The sequence below is a fragment of the Pristiophorus japonicus genome, chromosome 17, assembly GCF_044704955.1.
Source record: "Pristiophorus japonicus isolate sPriJap1 chromosome 17, sPriJap1.hap1, whole genome shotgun sequence".
NCBI classification, from domain to species: domain Eukaryota; kingdom Metazoa; phylum Chordata; class Chondrichthyes; family Pristiophoridae; genus Pristiophorus; species Pristiophorus japonicus.
Genome location: NC_091993.1, coordinates 10,803,916 through 10,824,855, shown reverse-complemented (window position 1 = coordinate 10,824,855; position 20,940 = coordinate 10,803,916). Strand labels below are relative to the sequence as shown.

General features: G+C 42.3%; 1 protein-coding gene across 3 annotated transcripts in view; it reads right to left on the bottom strand.

Moving 5' to 3' along the window:
- Nucleotides 1-20,940, bottom strand: part of cgnl1 (cingulin-like 1) — a 168,672-nt gene that overhangs the window by 114,945 nt on the left and 32,787 nt on the right. For all 3 annotated transcript variants that reach the window (XM_070858356.1, XM_070858358.1, XM_070858357.1), the window contains exons 2-3: nt 6,287-7,986; nt 1,453-1,532 (exon numbers count right to left, since the gene is read on the bottom strand). In XM_070858356.1, the coding sequence (XP_070714457.1) occupies nt 1,453-1,532; nt 6,287-7,954 (1,748 nt within the window). In that variant the 5' untranslated portion in view covers nt 7,955-7,986. The remainder of the gene's footprint in view (nt 1-1,452; nt 1,533-6,286; nt 7,987-20,940) is intronic.

The following is a 20,940-nucleotide window of genomic DNA, read 5'->3' as shown; positions in this document are numbered from 1 at the left end:
AAGAAGCAGTTGCAGGACATTTGGAAAAGCAAAATTCGGTCAGGCAGAGTCAGCATGGATTTATGAAGGGGAAGTCATGTTTGACAAATTTGGAGTTCTTTGAGGATGTAACGAGCAGGGCGGATAAAGGAGAACCAGTGGATGTGGTGTATTTGGACTTCCAGAAGGCATTTGACAAGGTGCCACATGAAAGGTTACTGCACAAGATAAAAGTTCATGGGGTTGTGGGTAATATATTAGCATGGATAGAGGATTGGCTAACGAACAGAGAACAGAGAGTCGGGATAAATCGTTCATTCTCTGGTTGGCAACCAGTAACTAGTGTGGTGCCGCAGGGATCAGTGCTGGGATCTCAATTATTTACAATCTCTATTAATGACTTGGAAGAAGAAACTGAGTATAACGTAGCCAAGTTTGCTGGCGATACAAAGATGGGAGGAAAAGCAATGTGTGAGGAGGACACAAAAAATCTGCAAAAGGACATAGACAGGCTAAGTGAGTGGGCAAAAATTTGGCAGATGGAGTATAATGTTGGAAAGTGTGAGGTCATGCACTTTGGCAGAAAAAAATTAAAGAGCAAGTTATTATTTAAATGGAGAAAGATTGCAAAGTGCTGCAGTACAGTGGGATCTGGGGGTACTTGTACATGAAACACAAAAGGACAGTATGCAGGTACAGCAAGTGATCAGGAAGGCCAATGGTATCTTGGCCTTTATAGCGAAGAGGATGGAGTATAAAAGCAGGGAAGTCTTGCTACAGCTATACAAGATATTGGTGAGGCCACAACTGGAATACTGCGTGCAGTTTTGGTTTCCCTATTTACGAAAGGATATACTTGCCTTGGAGGCAGTTCAGAGAAGGTTCACCAGGTTGATTCCGGGATGAGGGGGTTGACTTATGAGGAAAGGGTGAGCAGGTTGGGCCTCTACTCATTGGAATTCAGAAGAATGATAGGTGATCTTATCGAAACGTATAAGATTATGAGGGGGCTTGACAAGGTGGATGCAGAGAGGATGTTTCCACTGATGGGGGAGATTAGAAATAGAGGGCGTGATCTTAGAATAAGGGGCCACCCATTTAAAACAGAGATGAGGAGAAATTTCTTCTCTCAGAGGGGTGTAAATCTGTGGAATTCGCTGCCTCAGAGAGCTGTGGAAGCTGGGACATTGAATAAATTTAAGACAGAAATTGACAGTTTCTTAAACGATAAAGGGATAAGGAGTTATGGGGAGCGGACGGGGAAGTGGAGCTGAGTCCATGATCAGATCAGCCATGATCTTATTGAATGGCAGAGCAGGCTCCAGGGGCCGTATGGCCTACTCCTGTTCCTATTTCTTATGTTCTTATGTAATGATTTCTGAAAAGTGCAGCTCTAATATGCTTTTAAACATCGATTAGACAACAGATGCAGCTCATATATAACCAAATACTTGCTTTGTTTTGGATACTAACCCCACTTTAAGATAGTTGTAAAGGATCTGTTTTGCTGTCTCCTCCGTCGTTCGTTGGTCTTTCAAAAGGTCAGGAGTTACCTAAAAAGGTTTTTTAAAAAATATACATAATTAAGTTGGTATACTATTAAAACACACAAAACTTTATTTTTAAATTCAGTCGGTGAACTAAATAACCCTTAGATAATATCACTATGCTTATATTTTATCTGCTTCAAGATCGTAATTACAATTTCAGCTCAAGTGATGAGAAAGTTTTGTAAAACATGTATTATTTTATATAATACGCCATCTCTCCTTTATAACCCAACTGTTCCTGGCATCCCACACAACGCTTTTGCCTTTTGCCCAAATAAAAATCAAGCATGCCAAAAATATTTTATCAATAGCCCAGAATTCCAGCCGACAAAAATGCTGTAATCTTTTGGGAGAAACTGAGTAAGGGGAGAAGGCATTTGCCTTCCGCTTTGAGCGCCATACTAATTTGCTGACCTGGTTATTTGTCAGTGCAAATTGGCCAAGATCTCCATTACAAAGGCTAAATGCAAGCAAATTTGCAGAGGTGGGGGAGGGGGGTCACAGTGTTACGGGCTTGTTATGTTCCTGTTTCTCATCAAATTCCTGTAGTTCACTCAGCTCTCCCATTTAAGGCCAACAAAATTTGAAGAGATTCCTTACAGCTCCAGTGCTCATTTATTTTGCTACCATTCAAATATAATTCCGATAGGTATTGCTTTCAGTGCTTCTCTCTCTCTCGCTCGAAGAAGAAGAAGAAGAATTATTTCACGGAAGAGGTCAAAGAACAATCAAGGGGTACCAGAGATAAGACTGGTCACACTCACCATTATGTCACCAACTGTATCTACTGCTATCTGACAATGCCAGAAGAGAACTGCCTCTGCAGCAACCTCCAGCATTGGAACAGCATTGCCAGTAGCAATCAAGATCACCACCTTCCTTCCTCCCATCTCCAGGCCACCACGGGACATCAGCCGCATCAGTCAATTTGCTGCGCATCGTTTAGCAAAACAACTTTTTCCATCTCTTTTCCCACTGAATGGCAACAGGCTGGCTGTCCAATTTCTCCATACTACAGGATTTCACAAAGTATAGAGAGGGTCACTGATGCCATCCATGTGCCCATTGGAGCTCCCCAAGTATAATACAAGACCTACATGAACAGAGTATGCTCTCCTTTCTCATTGAACCAGGGTTAGTCATCTAGCTTGATATGGAATATGCCAGGTTACAGATTGGGGTGGCATACAATTCTGCCATGATGATGACCCACAGCGCCTCATAGATGCCCAGTTTTGAGCTGGTGGATCTGTTCTTAACCTATCCCACTTAGCCACAGTGCCGCATGACACAATGGAGGGTGTCCTCAGTGTGAAGACGGGACATGGTCTCCACGAGCTCTGTGCATTGGTCACTTCGGTCGACGTTGTCATGGACTGACCCATCTGGGACAGGTAGATAGGTTGAGATTGAAGTCAAGTTGGTTATTCCTTCGTGTTGGTTCTCTCTCCATCTGCCGCAAGCCCAGTCTGGCAGCTATGCCTTTCAGGACTCAGTAAACTCGGTCAGTGGTAGTATTACCGAGCCACTCTTGGTGATGAACATTTAAGTCCCCCACTCAGAATACATTCTGTGCCTTTGCTATCCTAAGTCCTTTCTCCAAGTAATGTTCAACATGGAGGAGTACTGATTCATCACCCGAGAGTTTTTTTCCCGACAATGCGAAGCTTCAAGGTCACTTTCACTTGCATCAGCTTTTTATTTCCAGATTTAAAAAAAATGGATTCAATTTCTCAAATTGCCATGGTGGCACTCACATTCTCTGGATTTATTAATCCAGTAACAAATAATATGCTGCCATACCCAGATATTTACAGAGAGCTCTATCACATTAAAATCTCTGAAAGTTCTTAATTACTTTTGAAATGAAGTAACTGTTGTTACAGAAGTAAATTTAAAGTTGTGCTCTTTAAATAAGAATAAACTACACAATTTTTCTCATGAAACTGACAGCTCACATGATTATAGTTATTACACTTCTCATGAGTGATTTGACAGAATTTCATCCTTCAACCAAAACCTTTAAGAATGTTTGAAGGATCATGTAGACAATAGTTCATCCAAACTATCTTCCTTCTGTCTGATAGGCAGTATCTTCTTTACGGGCAGCAGCAACCCTCCAGTAACATTCCCCAAATGGCTTCACCTCACATGTGAATCTAGACAATGAGTGCCAGTAACGTGCACATAGGGAGGTGGAAACAGCTGAGCCCATGGTTGCCCACTATACACACTTCCCATTATCAGGAGGAAACAATCAGGAGTGAGAAACATGGCCAAGTTTTATTCCTCCCCTCTCCCCGAGCCCAGGAAGCCCAAGGCCACTACGGCATTGTCCGAACTGAAATCAGCTAAATCAAGTCAGATCACGGCTTGAAGCTGAGAATTTCCAAATCTGTAAGACTCAACGCATTTAGTCTATTGAGCCAGGTGTAATGATTTATGGAATTCAAACATAGCACAATCTTATTTTGATGTACTCAACAATTAGACAGCAAACAACTTACAATGCAGAGCAATTTGAAGAGGAACGTAAAGCTTAAGCAGATTACATAGGATATACGGCACAGAAACAGGCCATTTGGGCCAACAGTCCATGCCGGCATTTATGCTGCACTCGAGTTTCCTCCCGTTGTTCCTCATCGAAATCTATCTACATACACCTCTATTCCCTTCTCCCTCATAAGCTTGTCTAGCCTCCCGTTAAATACATCTATACTATTTGCTTCAACCACTCCCTGTGGTAGCGAGTTTCACATTCTCACCACTCTTCTGAATTCCCTATTGGATTGCTTAGTGACTATCTTATATTGATGGCATCTAGTTATGCTCTTCCCCACAAGTGGAAACATCCTCTCTGTATCCACTTTATCAAAACCTTTCATAATTTTAAAGACCTCTATTAGATTACCCCTCAGCCTTCTTTTTTCACGAGAAAAGAGACCCAGCCTGTTCATCCCTGCCTGATATGAATACCCTCGTATTTCTGATATCATCCTTGTAAATCTTCTCTGCACTCTCTCCAGTGCCTCTATATCTTTTTTATAGTATGGCGACCAGAACTGTACGCAGTACTCGAAGTGTGGTCCAACCAAGATTCGATAAGGCTTTAGCATAACTTCTCTATTTTTCAATTCTATACCTCCAGAAATAAACCCTAGTGCTTGGTTTGCTCTTTTTTAAAACCGTCTCGCTAAACTGTGTTGCAAGTTTTAGCGATTTGTATATCTGTACTCTGAGATCCCTTTGTTCCTCTACCCCACCTAGACTGTCACCCTCCAAGTAATAAGTGACCTCCCTATTCTTCCTACCAAAATGTAATACCTCACATTTATCGGTTTGAACTTCATTTGCCAATTTTCTGCCCATTCTGCAAGCTTATTAATGTCCTCCTGTAACTTGTTGCAGTACTCCTCAGTATTGACTTTCGTCCCAATTTGGTGCCATCCACAAATTTAGAAATTATGTTTTTGATTCCAAAGTCTAAATCGTTAATATAAATTGTGAACAACAGTGGTCACAGCATCAATCCTTGTGGAACACTACCACCCACTTTCTGCCAATGTGAATAGCTACCTTTTACCCCTAACTCTTTGCTTTCTGTTTTGAAACCAGCTAGCTATCCATTCTGCTACTTGTCCCCTAACTCCGTATTCTCTGACCTTGTTCATCAGTCTATTATGGGGTACCTTATCGAAGGCCTTTTGAAAATCTAGATAAATTACATCTACTGCATTACCATTGTCTACTCTCTCTGCTACCTCCTCAAAAAATTCAATAAGGTTGGTCAAGCAAGACTTTCCCTTTTGAAATCCATAGACTTTCCCTTTTGAAATCCATGATGTTCCATATGAAGTTTGATGAAAACAAACAAGATGATTTTAAGCTAGTGCAGTTAAATGTATTTAAATACAATTATCATAAATTATCTAAACAGAAATATCAGTTTTTGCTGCATTAGCAAATCCCAATAGGGTTTGCTACTGAGGGTCTCTACAATGTTGGTAACAGTCACAAACTGGACAGTGAGGTGAGGGGGGGGGGGGGGTGGGGGGGAGCATATTTGCCATTCCTGATCACCCACTGACTGAAAGAACCCATGGACATCACAGTTTGGTACTCAGCTGCGATATCTCTCAAGCATTAATAGCTGGGCCAGAGTCATGCTTAAAGAATAACCATTTGGACAAGGAAAAGTAAGGTCACCTGTGCCCATGAAACTGTTGGAAGAGGTGGAGTAAAAGAGAGAAAAATCAGTTAGGGGAAGGAGATTAGAAATTATTGAAATGTAGTGTTGTAGATTGAAGCAAACCCAAATGAGTGTTATTCATTAAGATGAATACTTGTTACTCATATTTAGAACATTTTTGCACTTCTTGAATCACTCAGTCTAGCCATCTTTTATGAAATTATGGTAGGTACTTCAACTGTAATTATTTCTGATTAGTCTTCAGCAGCACAGGACAGCTTTTACTTAAACGTCTCAAGAGTGAAATAATAAAGTAATGCTTAAAGACACAGCCCATTCTATAGAACGTAGTGGGACATTATTTAAGGTGTTACCTTCTGGTTAGATATTTTTCAAAACATTAACAGCAAATCCATTATATTATGCTACAATGCAAAACTCAACAGTTCCCAATGACTCTTTTGACAGAACCCTAGCATCTGTCAATAAATTATTCTTAAGATAATTGGGAAATAAATAATTAATTTACTGATAAATTGGCTTTCATATTTGCAGCTCTAATGCTTACCTGTACATCCTGATCACAGGTAGTTTGGCTTGTATGAGCAGTAAGCTGCCGGGGATCTAAATTCTTTTTACTGATCCCAAAGAAGGAAGGGGTTGTTTTACAAGTCTTTAGTTTTATAACAGAAGTTACTTCCTCCGTTTTGGCCTCGGGCTTATTGATTGTCCCTACAGGGAGTGTAGAAGATTTAAGAGAGATTCTTTCGCTACGCTCACGAGTAACTCCTCCATCCATTTCCGTCTGACCTGGATTCTTCATCAAACCATAATTCAGGATGTACTGATTTTCTGTTGGCTGTGTTTGATGCCTATCAGTAGAATTAACATAATTGACAGGCAGATTCTCATTAGAATCAGGGTTTCTTAAACTTTCTGACATAGCATTTTGACGGCACAATTGCGATGGTCTCAACAAATGCTCATTTGATTTTCCAAGATTTTTACTGTATTCATCTAGGTAAGCAGAATTACCTTGCGATCTAAGTGGAAAAGCACTATCTACACTTCGGGATCGTTTTCGATCTTCTGGATCAATTCGGTTTTTCCTCGCAGACCTACCTCGCCGGTGCTGCCCATTTTTCCCGTCAAATTTATCAATCAATTCATCCACCCCAGGAACAGGACCCGAGTCAATATCACGACCAGTGCCTGGAAAAAAGGGAATGTATCTCCTGTTCTCATGCCGGTTTATATTTTCAGCAGAAAGCTCTTCGTCTGGATCATCTGACCATAATTTGTACGAGGGATTTAGCTTGTCTGAACTGGCTGATGTTGGAGTTGAAGATGATGAACGCCTTGACCTAGCAACTTCAAAAATTCTTCCAGCTGAATCTTGCCGACGCAAAGGAAGCAAATCTGGTCGTGTTCTCAGAGAATCTTCTGAATCAGTACTGGTGTTGTTTTGACATCTTCTACTGGTGTTCAGTGTTTCCATTTTCCTGCTGGTAGGCCCAACAACTTTCTTGGTTAGATCTCCCATTGTTGTGGACTTACTGAAGTTATTTTTCTCATCATTGGATTTTATTGAACTCGATGGTCTAATATCTAACTGATTTGAAAATTCAGACTTGGGTAAATGATGAAAAGACTTATCTTTGTTCCTCTCTGATGACTTGCTACTCGTCAGACTTTGTGGACCAGTGCGATTCAAGAGGTTCTTCTCAGGGTCATATGGCTTTAGAATTTCAGGATGTTTTTGGAAATTCAGTAAACTACTTGCTTTCGTGTTTCTTTTGTCAACCTCATCCTTTGAGGTCTCTGCTATTGGCACAGGCAGTGGTGGATAAGGAGATGGCTTAAGTGGATTGAAGTGTTGACTTTCTGGATAGGTGAAATGGCCGTTATCGGAGAATCTGCTTCTCTGTTCTCTTTGATAGGGACCAGAATATGCTTCAAAACCATCCTGAGATAAAGTTTGATCAAAGCAACCATTTTCAGGTGGAGGCTCAAACATTTGCAAATGTCCTTCCTGGTTGCTGTTTAGTACTACATATGGTTGTCCATCAATTCCCTGGACCCTAATGCTGACTCCATAAGACCCTGATTTGTTAAGACCAGTCTGAGATTTCTGAGCCCTCGTCGCTTCTTCTTGTACATCTTGAATAAACCTGATTTGGATTCCATAATCTCGCTGCATTTGTTTATCTTGAATAGCACCAACATACGGCTCCATGGAAAATCCTTTGTAATTCAGAGGCTGATCTACTGCAATTTGGAAAATAAACTCATTAATGTTCAGAAAAACAAAATCACTAATTGATTAAACACAATTACATAGCAAAACATCCCAAGGCAGTTCATGGAAGGGGAAAGGTGAAGAGAGTTATGGGAGCTAACTTGAGGTTTTGTCTAAAAGATAGGATTTCAGGAGCATTTTGCAAATGGGAAGTGGGAAGAATAGCACGATAGATTGGTTTAGAAAGAGAATTAAGAGCGGAGGGTGTGATTGTTGAAGGCTCCGCCACCAGTGGTAGAGCAAAGACAGGGGACAGACAGTAAAGCAGGGTTGGAAAAAGCAGAGGGTGCTAGCTGGGGAAGACTATGGAGGGATCTGAAAATGAGGTCCAGGATTTTGAAATCAATATGGCGAGGGGTCAGGGGACCAGTGGAGGTCTGAAAAACACAGGCAATAGTTGAGGACGTAGAATGGAAGAGGATGTGATAGACGGAATTCCAGATGAAATGGAGTGCAACGGCCAGTGAGTCGAGAATTGGAGAAGTTGAGACTGAAGGTGACAAAGGAATGGATGACATTTTCAGCACTGGAGGTAGGGTGGAGTGGAGGTGGTCTGTGCTACGAAAGCAAGTAACTTTAGCGATTAACTTGTTGTATGGCTTTAAGCTCAGTTTCGGGCCAAACAGGAAAGAAAGGACTTGGATTTGTATAGCGCCTTTCACTACCACTGGATGTCTCAAAGCGTTTTACAGCCAATGAAGTACTTTTTAAAGTGTTGTCACTGCTGTAATGTAGGAAACGCGGCCATTTGCGCACAAGCGAGCTCCCACAAACAGCAATGTGATAATGACCAGATAATCTGTTTTTTTTTGTTATGTTGATTGAGGGATAAATATTGGCTAGAACACCGGGGATATCTCCCCTGCTCTTCTTCAAAATAGTGCCATAGGACCCGAGAGAGCAAACGGGACTTCGGTTTAACGTCTCATCCGAAAGGCGGCACCTCCAACAGTGCAACACTTCCTCAGCACTGCACTAGATTTTTTGTGCTTGTAATGTCTGTCGCTCCACACTGTGGACTCCTGTGTTACTGCAGCCAGTGCTGTTTATAATAAAGAACCCAGGTCACCTGACAAGAAGCGGCTTCTGGAATGTTCTGCGATCTTAAAAGCTGTGTATGCTGTGTGCTCTCTGGAAATATCACAATGGCGACGAGAATGGGATTAAGCGGATAAATCAAAGCTGCAATTTTTGTTGGTGGAGGATTCAGCCAGCTGACCGAGAAATTTTGAGAGCCTCTCTATTTTGATTAACAACTACATATCCGAGGTAAATTACAAGCACACTTGTTTGAACTGCCAGACTCCAGATGGCCACGCCTATGGGGGTAATAGGGCATTTGGGGGAGTTTCAACGCGACCGTGAAAGTTTCAGAGCGTATGTGGATGAGCTATAAATGTTTTTCACCGCAAATAATATAATCGAAGTCCCCGATAATGAAAACCAGAATCGGGTGGTGTTGGAACGAAAAAGGGCTATTTTCTTAACTGGAGCAGAGCCCAAAGTGTATGAAACCGTGATAAACTTGCTTGTGCCTGACAAGCCAAAGGACACAATGCTTAAGCAGATTCTAACTAAGTTAGAACAACACTACAGCCAGCCCCGCGCCCTTGGAAATTGCTGAAAGTTATCGTTTTGGAATACAAAATCAGAAGGCCAAAGAAAATATCAGTGAGTATATTGCAGCATTAAAAAAGTAATCTATTCACTGTAATTTCGGAAACTTTCAGAACCAAGCATTGCGTGACCGCTTTGTTTGTGGGATGAAAAATGATGTGATCAGAAGAAAATTACTGACAACTCCTAATTTGACTTTTGATTTAGCTTGTCAGACAGCTATGTCAATGAGCATGGCCGACCAATATTCCCGAGAATTTCATACTATTTTCAGTCGTCAGACAACCGAGGTGAATCCCCTGCAGGTTCAAAGTAAAAGGCGGTTGGGCCCCAAAGTCTCAGAAACTGGAAATGGCAACAGAGCATTGAAGTCCTGCTATCGATGCCTGGGACAACACATTGCTCAAAGTTGTCCATATGTGAAGGCAGAGTGTTTCTTCTGTAGGAAAACTGGGCATCTCGTGAAGGCATGCCGCCTGAAGGGTAAACCAGCTTTCAAAGCTATGAGTAGAAATCCCCAGAGACTACATAGCATGGAAGAAAAACAACAGGACGAGGAGATGTTAGAGCTAAACGTCATCAGAAGCATGAGGTTAATGGACAGTGATACGAAAAGTATCATAATCCATAGATGTTGCAGGAATCAAGAGACCCATGGAAATTGACGTGCATCCATGAGTGTAGTACCGGAGTCGCTATACCTCGACAAATTGTATGATTTCCCATTGGAGAAATCCAGGATAGAGCTGCGAGGCTACGCAGAAGAGAACATTCCTGTGGTAGGTCGTATCACCGTACCGGTGAAATACAAGGATCAAGTTCAGAGCTTGTAGTGGCAGGAGACAAGCCTACCTGCCTTACTAGGAAGAAATTGGTTGGGATCACTGAAGCTGGATTGGAGTGAGATTTTTCGTGTTCAAACGAGATTTGCGGCAAGGAGTGTAAAAGCAAATTGGTAGAGAGCACCATGTTCGTTCACTGTGACGTGTCTAAGGAGATCAAGCTAGCATGTGATGCCTCTCCATATGAAGTTGGGGAAGTGATCTCTCATGTATTACGTAGTGGGGAGGACAGACCAATTGCTTTTGCTTCACGGATTCTCAGTGCCAGTGAGAGTAATTATGCGCAAATCGAAAGGAAAACTTTGGCATTAGTTTTTGGGGTCAAGAAGTTCCACAAATACTTGTATGGTCATAAGTTTACCATTGTTACGGACCATAAGCCCCTGACAGCAATCCTTCATCCAAAATCCCCAGTTCAAACATTAACTGCAGCCCGAATGCAGAAATGGGCTTTGATTTTGTCAGCATATACATATGATATTGAATACAGACGATCAGCTGATCACAGTAATGCTGATGCTATGTCTAGATTGCCTTCCCCATCACAAGTTACACCCAATAGGGAAGAAGTGTTTTATTTTTCATACATTGATGAACTGCCAGTCACAGCTGAAGAGATTGGTAGAGCAAACAAACATGACCCAGTGATGTCAAAGGTGTATGATTAGAAACATAGAAAATAGGTGCAGGAGTAAGCCATTCGGCCCTTCGAGCCTGCACCACCATTCAATGAGTTCATGGCTGAACATGCAACTTCAGTACCCCATTCCTGCTTTCTCGCCATACCCTTGATCCCCCTAGTAGTAAGGACTACATCTAACTCCTTTTTGAATATATTTAGTGAATTGGCCTCAACAACTTTCTGTGGTAGAGAATTCCACAGGTTCACCACTCTCTGGGTGAAGAAGTTTCTCCTCATCTTGGTCCTAAATGGCTTACCCCTTATCCTTAGACTGTGACCCCTAGTTCTGGACTTCCCCAACATTGGGAACATTCTTCCTGCATCTAACCTGATTATATTGCAAATGGCTGGCCAAACCAGGTAATAAAGAAAGATATTCATCCATTCTTCATTCGTAGGAATGAATTATCAGTCGATAAAGATTGTATCATGTGGGGTGCAAGAGTGGTTATACCAAATAAATTCAGGTCCAAATTATTAGGAGGCCTCCATGACCAGCACCTGGGAATGTGCTTGACCAAGAGTTTTGAACGCAGTTACTTATGGTGGCCAGGTCTTGATAAAGATATAGAGTGCATTCTCAATCAGTGTACGACATGTCAATTGGTAAGCAAGCAAACACCATCAATACCATTACAGCCATGGAAATGGCCTCCTAGGGTGTGGCAAAGGCTACATATCGATTTTGCTGAGCTAGAAGGGCAACAATTGTTCATTTTGATAGATAGCCTATTGAAGTGGGTCGAGGCGTTTCCAACGTGGAAAATAACAAGTAAAACATTAGACATTTTACAAAGTTTATTTTCTTCATTTGGCCTCCCAGAAGAAATTGTTTCTGATAATGGAGCACAATTTCATTCAGAAGAATGTGCACAGTTCACAAGCAAAAATGGTGTGAAACATACCAAGGTTTCACCGTACCATCCTGCTTCAAATGGTGCAGCAGAACGCACTGTACAAATTGTAAAACGCGCTCTCATCAAACAGATGCTGGATCCAAATCCAAAGAAATGACAGTTGTCATTGGACCACAAATTGGCTAATTTTCTAATTACGTATCGTAATAATCCTCATATAACTACTGGTAGAACACGAGCACAGCTGTTTCTCAAACGACAGCCACGAACCAGATACTCGTTGTTAAAACCAAACTTGGCACAGTCCGTAGAGGAGACACAATTAAGACAGAAAGAGAATCATGTTAGAGGTTGAGTAAAAGAGAGAAGTGTGAAATTAAATCAGAAGGAGAGAGTGAAGAACCATCACCATAAATGGTTAAAGTGGTAACTAGGAAGAATGAGGAGGATATGTGGTCCTCGCACATATTTGGTAAAGATGTTTGATCATAGACATTTAGGTTTATTCATATTGATCATATTTTACCTACAGACGTGGAAGTAGTTGAAGGTGGGAATGATTCAATTATTTCTGACTCATCAGATAGTTTTGATACACCAGTAACATATCTTACATCCAATGTACTGGAAACAAATCTAAGAGAAAGTCAGAATTTAAGTCCGAGTCCGGCAGACAAACAGTCTGAAGTTAGAGAGAGAGTTCAAATGTAAATCAAGAGCATCTCATGGAGGAAAACTTTCCTCAGGATCAGCCTCGAATGAGTTTAAATTCAACACCACGTTTGGAAGGTTCTGTTTGAGAGCAAAGATATCCTCTTCAAAACAGAAAATAAGTGGTTAAGTTTGATTTGTAAATGACAAAATAAGTCCATATCTTTTGTTATGTATAACCATGCAAGTTATGTATGATGATTGCTTGTTATAATAACTTCTTCATTAAGGAGGGAGAAGTGTAATGTCTGTAGCTCCACACTGTGGACTCCTGTATTACTGCAGCCAGAGCTGTTTATAATAAAGAACCCAGGTCACCTGACAAGGGGGCTTCTGGAATGTTCTGCCATCTTAAAAGTTGTATGTGCTGTGTGCTCTCTGGAAGAATGAGAGGGGACCTCATAGAAACGTTTAAAATTCTGACGGGTTTAGACAGGTTAGATGCAGAAAGAATGTTCCCAATGTTGGGGAAGTCCAGAACCAGGGGTCACAGTCTGAGGATAAGGGGTAAGCCATTTAGGACCGAGATGAGGAGAAACTTCTTCACCCAGAGAGTGGTGAACCTGTGGAATTCTCTACCACAGAAAGTAGTTGAGGCCAGTTCACTAAATATATTCAAAAGGGAGTTAGATGAAGTCCTTACTACTCGGGGGATCAAGGGTTATGGCGAGAAAGCAGGAAGGGGGTACTGAAGTTTCATGTTCAGCCATGAACTCATTGAATGGCGGTGCAGGCTAGAAGGGCTGAATGGCCTGCTCCTGCACCTATTTTCTATGTTTCTATGTTTCTATCACAGTGCTCAAGTTCACGGAGGCGAGTGTGCTATCCACTGAGCCACAGCTGACACTGAGTACTCAGTGTAAGTTTTAGACTGAGTACGTAGCTGGGAAGAGGGGTGAAATTAGGGACTAATGTCTGGCCTGAGCCAAGTAGATAACCTTGGTCTTGCCAACTGTTAAGCTGGAGAATGTTTTGGTCTCTACAACTGGATACCAGAAAAGTGATCTTATAACACCGAGCCAATAGAGTTGAGGATATTGGCAGAGAGGTAAGTAGGTGTAATCGACATAGTACGGAAGCTGACCCCATATCTATGGATAATGTTGCCAATGAGGAATGGGGGGGGCGGGCCAAACATATAACTGGAAGTGACTGTGTGGTAATGAGAGTAGAAGCCATTGGGACAGATAAGAATGGAACAATGAGAGAGATCAGTGCTATTATCCTATCGTGAAGAGTGGTGGAGAATGGAATGGTCAATTGTTTTTAGGGCCATGGTGAGGTCAAAGGAGATGAGGAGAGATAATGCACCACAACTGAAGACACATAGGACATTGTTGGTGGTGTTGATCAGGTAGGCTTACTGCTGTGGACAAGGCAGAACCCAAGCTGAAGGGATTTGTACAGGGAGTGGAGGGTGGTGACACATTAAAGCAACTAAAAGGGATGGGGAAGATTAGAGTTAGGATTGTAGTTGGAGAGGAAAAAGGATCAAAGGGTGATGACTGCAGTTTCAAAGGGGAGGGCAATGTTCACAGAAAGAGAGCAGGTGATAATGTCAGCAAGCATTGGACCAAGGAGAGATTCAGCAAAATTTGATCGATTTTGCCAGTTGCCCAAATGATCACTATGGCTGACTCTTATAGCCGATGCCCATGTGTTACACTGTTTAATACTGCTGGGCACTTTAAACAGCTTAATAATTAGTTCCTTTCCCTCCTCTTTAAAACCATTGACTTACACTCCAAACAACACGCTCCGTGTACCACGGTTCAGCACTAAGTGACAATTTAAACAGTGAACGGTGAAGGCAGAGGCAGTCAAGCAGATGGAGGGAGTAGGGGAGTAAAGTCAAAGGAGCAGTTAGCTTAACAGTAAATCCCATACTGAAAGCCAATTTATTTAACAATCCAGGAAGTAAATTATGTCACATTAGGAAATTCCGCTAAATAATGAAGTGACAGTGGCAGAATATTCTACAGAATAAATAAATGGATCACTAGAGTATTTCTTTCAATACAATAACTCATTCTGACTGCGGGCATTCTCAGTACAATTATTCAAGCTCCCTGAAGCATATTATTCAGGTGAAGTGAACAGAGCGGAGGTCAAGTTTCTAAACTACCGACTTCAAAATAAGACATTGAGGAGACATTGGTAATCCTGGCTTAATATTAAAGGACCTTTGGCAGACCCTCTGTCAAAATATTTTAATAATGACTCCGTGCCAGGACATCTAACCTGCAGCCCTGCCAATCCATCCATTGAATGCGCAACAATTCAGACCCTTATATTTCTTCCTAGTCAATCTCCCATGGTGTTGCACATGAAGAATCGGAACAAGTGTTCTGGTGAAGTGAGAGTATAGGACGGGGGACAACTGGACCAGGGCTTGCAGGCAAACTTAAGTTCCCATTTTAAATGCCATACATCTATCCTTATTTTTTATAGAAAATGTTGATTTTATATTATATAAAATATAGAAAACTTATGGCAATTTGGGAAGCAGAGTAAAATTGGTTGGAGCATCATTATCATAGGCGGTTCCTCGTATCGAGGTTGACTTGCTTCCACGCCAAAAAGGAATGAGTTTGCAGGTGTTTCAATGAAGGACCTAATGTTCCAGGTCTCGAACTATATGTTGAAGGATGGAAGATGCCTGTGCGTAAATTTTTTTAACGTGGGGTGGCCGTTGCACACCAGCCACCACACGGACTTGACAGAGCTAGGTCTTGGTCTAGTGGCAAAAATTAACCAAGACGACTGGAGACCAGCTCTGCTGCACGGATCTAGTGCGCATACATATCGCACACACGGAGCAGGTGAACGGCCTCTTCCCGGTGTGAACTCGCTGGTGTTTTACCAGGTGGGATGAGCGAGGGAATCCCTTCCCACACTTGGAGCATAAGAGTATCTCGTCAGTACAGGCCAAGGACCTGGGAAACGCAAGGTTGAGGTGCTACAGTGCCACCACTGGCCGGAGAATGCTCTGCAGCTTGACAAGTTTATACAGGTACAGTAAAGGCAGTTTCCATTATTAGTGTGGACGTAGGAATTTAGAATTGAAAAATATTGACACAAAAGTGCGATAAAAATGTGACAGGAAGTGAGCACAGAAACAAGTTTTTAAAACGTTATATATAGATAGATTTGTCCCGTTTCTATTCTGTAGATCTGAAGATTTGGAAAAGGATATTCTCTGCACTGTTGTTTCACTAGTGGATAAACAAAGACAACAATTTGGTCCTTTCTATGGTAGGGTACATTTTTTAAGCTTATATCTGCTTTTTCAACTTTAGTTGCCAACTTGGGGAAAGACTCAGTAAAACTAACAACAGTCACGGAACTTGTGATAGGTATGGGAAGTTTATGACTATCTTAAAGCTGTCACACACAGCAAAGAATTTGCATTTGTTGTGCTTCCAAAACACTTACCATAAGTTCTTTGAAATAATTTCAGTCACACACCAAAACAAAAACTCATACTTTTTGCTTCAGTTCAGATCTGGATAGCAAAGTCAAAGATTCCTGAATCTCAGGCTAGCTTTAGGAAAACTATCAGCACATGCAGGGAATTTATAAGACTACGTAGCTTTCACCAAACAGGGAACAGTCCTCTGTATAAATCCTGTGGGATCACACTTAATCAAATCATCCTGTTCAAAACTGACTGCTTGGGTGTAAACGGTTGTAGCCATTACTATATTACATACGTCAATAAAATCGAAGGACTTCATGCAACTTTAGTCCAAGGAGAGTTGAAGTACTCGTGGTGAAATTCTTAATATTTTTTATAATGAACTAACAATTGTATACTAAAGCTGCTTTCATATGTTCTTTTAATTCAGATTCTGGGACCATGTCAGCAAGCCAGCTTCCACTATTTATGCTGTTAAAACAGTTTTCCATAACCAGTCAACAGACTCTCAGACACAGTTTTACCTAGACCTCCGAATTTGTCATTTAGCTACAGAAAACTGATGTAACAGCATAAACTCGAAGCACTGGCTCCCCATCACCAGACTCTCAGAACTAAATTATGAAAGCAGCTTAAAAATATGGGAATTCAGTGAATGGAGAAGCATAGAAACATAGAAAATAGGTGCAGGAGTAGGCCATTCAGCCCTTCGAGCCTGCACCGCCATTCAAGAAGATCATGGCTGATCATTCACCTCAGTACCCCTTTCCTGCTTTCTCTCCATACCCCTTGATCCCCTTAGCCGTAAGGGCCATATCTAACTCCCTCTTGAATATATCCAATGAACTGGCATCAACAACTCTCTGCAGCAGGGAATTCCATAGGTTAACAACTCAGTGAAGAAGTTTCTCCTCATCTCAGTCCTAAATGGCCTACCCCTTATCCTAAGACTATGTCCCCTGGTTCTGGACTTCCCCAACATCGGGAACATTCTTCCCGCATCTAACCTGTCCAGTCCCGTCAGAATCTTATACGTTTCTATGAGATCCCCTCTCATCCTTCTGAACTCCAGTGAATAAAGGCCCAGTTGATCCAGTCTCTCCTCATATGACAGTCTAGCCATCCCTGGAATCAGTCTGGTGAACCTTCGCTGCACTCCCTCAATAGCAAGAACGTCCTTCCTCAGATTAGGAGACCAAAACTGTACACAATATTCCAGGTGAGGCCTCACTAAGGCTCTGTACAACTGCAGTAAGACCTCCCTGCTCCTATACTCAAATCCTCTAGCTATGAAGGCCAACATACCATTTGCCTTCTTCACTGCCTGCTGTACCTGCATGCCAACTTTCAGTGACTGATGAACCATGACACCCAGGTCTCGTTGCACCTCCCCTTTTCCTAATCTGCCGCCATCCAGATAATATTCTGCCTTCGTGTTTTTGCCCCAAAATGGATAACCTCACATTTATCCACATTATACTGCATCTGCCATGCATTTGCCCACTCACCTAATCTGTCCAAGTCACCCTGCAGACTCTTAGCGTCCTCCTCACAGCTCATACCGCCACCCAGTTTAGTGTCATCCGCAAACTTAGAGATATTACACTTTGTTTAATATCTGATCATTCTCTGAAAAGCTTTAAGTAGAAACCAAACTACTTTCACCTCCACTTCCCTGTCATAATCGGCAGCTTACAGCCATCCCAAAACCATTCTGCTCCCCGCCCCCCCCTCCTCCAACATAATGTTCTATCTGGTTCCACTTAACCTCATTTCTGCCTCCTTCCTTTCCCTCTATATATTTTAAAGTCAAAATTCAACTACTAAAGAAAGGTTGGAGGATTTGAGGCACATGTCCATGCACAATGAACACACAATATTTTTTTACAGTTCAACATTTTGGTAATAAATTTGCTCATGGACTTTTCAGTTACCTTCTCCAGATCTTTTGACCTCTTCGTGGACTTGTGCATATACAATCAAAGGAATCAAAGGTTAGCAATTTCTGGCCATTTCCCATCATAGAAACATGCTTCAGTTTTAGTCTTAAAAGGAGATAATACTATGCGGAGGGAATTCTTTTTGATATGAAGCACACTGAACTTTTATTAACATTGAAGCACCAAAAGCAGCATGCACAGGGAAAGATACTGATCACTGTTCAATATCATGAGAGCTGTCTCTTGACAAACCCACAACAGAACGGCTCTCTTCCGTCTGGGAGGCCAGGCCATTGGCGTCATTCACAATTTCAGTACATGTATACTTAGTTGTCAAATGATGATAATGCTGAATATTGATCGCTGTAAATTTCAGGTCATCTTTGTCCTCTTTCCCTCAATTTTCGGACCTGAAGTACATTCACAGCAGCACTGAGAATACATTTGTTTACGGATTACTAACCTGTCAGCATCCCTCCCCCACCAGCCAGTAAAATGCGAGTACTGTCCTGCATGCCAGTAACCAAACACTGTTTATAGAAATCTCACGTGCATCTGGTAATCTTTAACAGTGCATGACCCACAGCCTGGTTAGAGTGGGAATAGATAACTGAAGCCAAATACATCAAGTATTTTGACATATAATGATGACTGTAAAGATAAAATGGGAGCAAAATAACCTCTTAAATGCTCGGAAGAATATACATACTTTCGCCCAGAAATAGTTTGACTGGAATCAATCCAAAAAATACAAGTAAACTACAACAGGAATAGGTTGCATTTTCTTCCACTTCCTCTCAAGATGCTGACTCCTGCTGGTTCCCCAGGCAACCCTCCCATGAGCTTCTCTATATGGCCAATTTCCTACGTCATCCTAGGCAGCAAGAATCGGCAACGAGTAAGTGTGAGGTGGTACATTTTGGTAGGAAGACTAAGGAGGCAACATACTCCTTGGAAAATAAGTGTCTAAATGGGACACAGGAGCAGAGGGATCTGAGGGTGCATAAATCACCAAAAGTAGCTATGCAGGTTCATAAGCCGATAAAAATTCAAACAAAGCACCGGGATTCATTTCCAGAGGCATAGAATTTCCCTCGAGGGTCGACGGGTGAAAAGGGGTTTGTGCTGCGCCCCGACGATGATGTCATCATTCTGCACCGACCCCTTATCGCCCCTCGCCGACCTCTTTGCGGCCCACGGGGAAAATTGCCTGCGGGAGTGAGGTCTGCGCTGGGCGATGCCACGTCAACTTCTGGGTGTGAGAAGCTGCGGTGGCCATGGCACCCTGGACACCCTCCGCGGCGGCCACCATCCTTTTTATGTCATCCGACCTTTCAGTCGACCAGACAATGGCGGCCGCTGGTTCGGCAGAGCCACCAACAGGAAGTCCAGTACCCACTCTTGGATGCCGGGCCACCAGCCCCAGCCGACAGCCTCCCTGGCGGCCCAATGAAGGCGCTGCTCAGATTGCATTGGCCCTCTCCTTTAAGAGTAGGGGCAGGGCGGTGTGAGGCGGCAGCGTATCAGCGCTGATGTGAGTAGCACGGCACTCTGCGTCACGTGCCACGAATGCCCCGGGAGCGCCGCAAGAACATATGGTTACCGCTCATACCATTTTTTCTCTCCACAGAGAGCAACTCGGCATCGGCTCCACCATTTCCTCTGCCGGCGCGAAACAAACGACTAATCCGAATTATGCCTTGCAAATCCAGCCCTGTAAACCCAGCGCGGGGCAATTTCAGCCCAATGATGTTTTAAAAACATAAATATCCATCTTTTTAACCAAACAATTCAGAAGCACTAAAACATTTCCTATGGGGACAGGATATTACATAGTGCAGTTTAATATAAGTTATGAGGAAGCCTGCTTCAAACATGTTTAATAAAGCCAAAAACAATGCCCGCAGAAGAAGCATCCTGTTTTTATGCTGAGACTATAGGAAAGGCAGGACAGATGTCAGCAAAGTCCTCTGGTTGAAACTATACTGGGGTTGATCAATGTCCCTTGCTTTCCCAACTGGTCAGATTTTCTTGCAATTTCTTAAAAACTGTACTGGATTAGCTGCGGTGTAAATACTGGCTGTGCGTCAAAGATTTTTTATTTCAAGGTGAAACTGAAAAGGGACATTTGAAGGTTAGTTAATTCCCTTAATTAAAGCATGCAGTTTGCAAGATGAAAATGATTAAAATGGTTCACAACATTCATTATTAGTAACGTGGAGTTTCAAAAACACAAGCTTTACATTTTTGAGTGAAAAGAGACTGCCAATTCTTGTCAAAATAGAAACAGTTTTGGTCTGTAGAATTGTATCCACTAGGATCTACACTTAAACTCCTCAAGCTAATTTCATTTTGACCCTTGTAGCACCACAGAGGGGATATTGTCATCCCATCAGTGTGACTTGGTCCCAGAGGTGAAAGGATACGGTATACTGTATACAGTGAATGCATAAATTGTGAAACTAGCAGTCACATTTATTTTCAATAATTGATCATTATACAGAAGCAAAGGAATGAAACCAGTAACTGGCAATGCAATGCATCACTATGCAACACTTAAAAAACAGTTCTGAAAATAACAGTCCAAAGTCTTAGGACTGGATTTTCAGGTCCTTTGCACTCCAGGTTTCGCAAGGTCTTCTGCGTCCACGCGACCCTCCGGTCGAGCTTTGCGGCGACACTTAAAAGCACTGCCGGGAAGAGCTGCACCAGGTGTGCAACGCCTCTTGTTGCGACACCGGCAGTAGTTTGGACTCTCACCTGACCCGTACGCCCCGAAGCGCGTCCCGCAAAGACCGCCAGGGAAAACAGAGCAGTCTAGCCATGCCGGCGGTGGCGGTGAGGTAGATAAAGTGC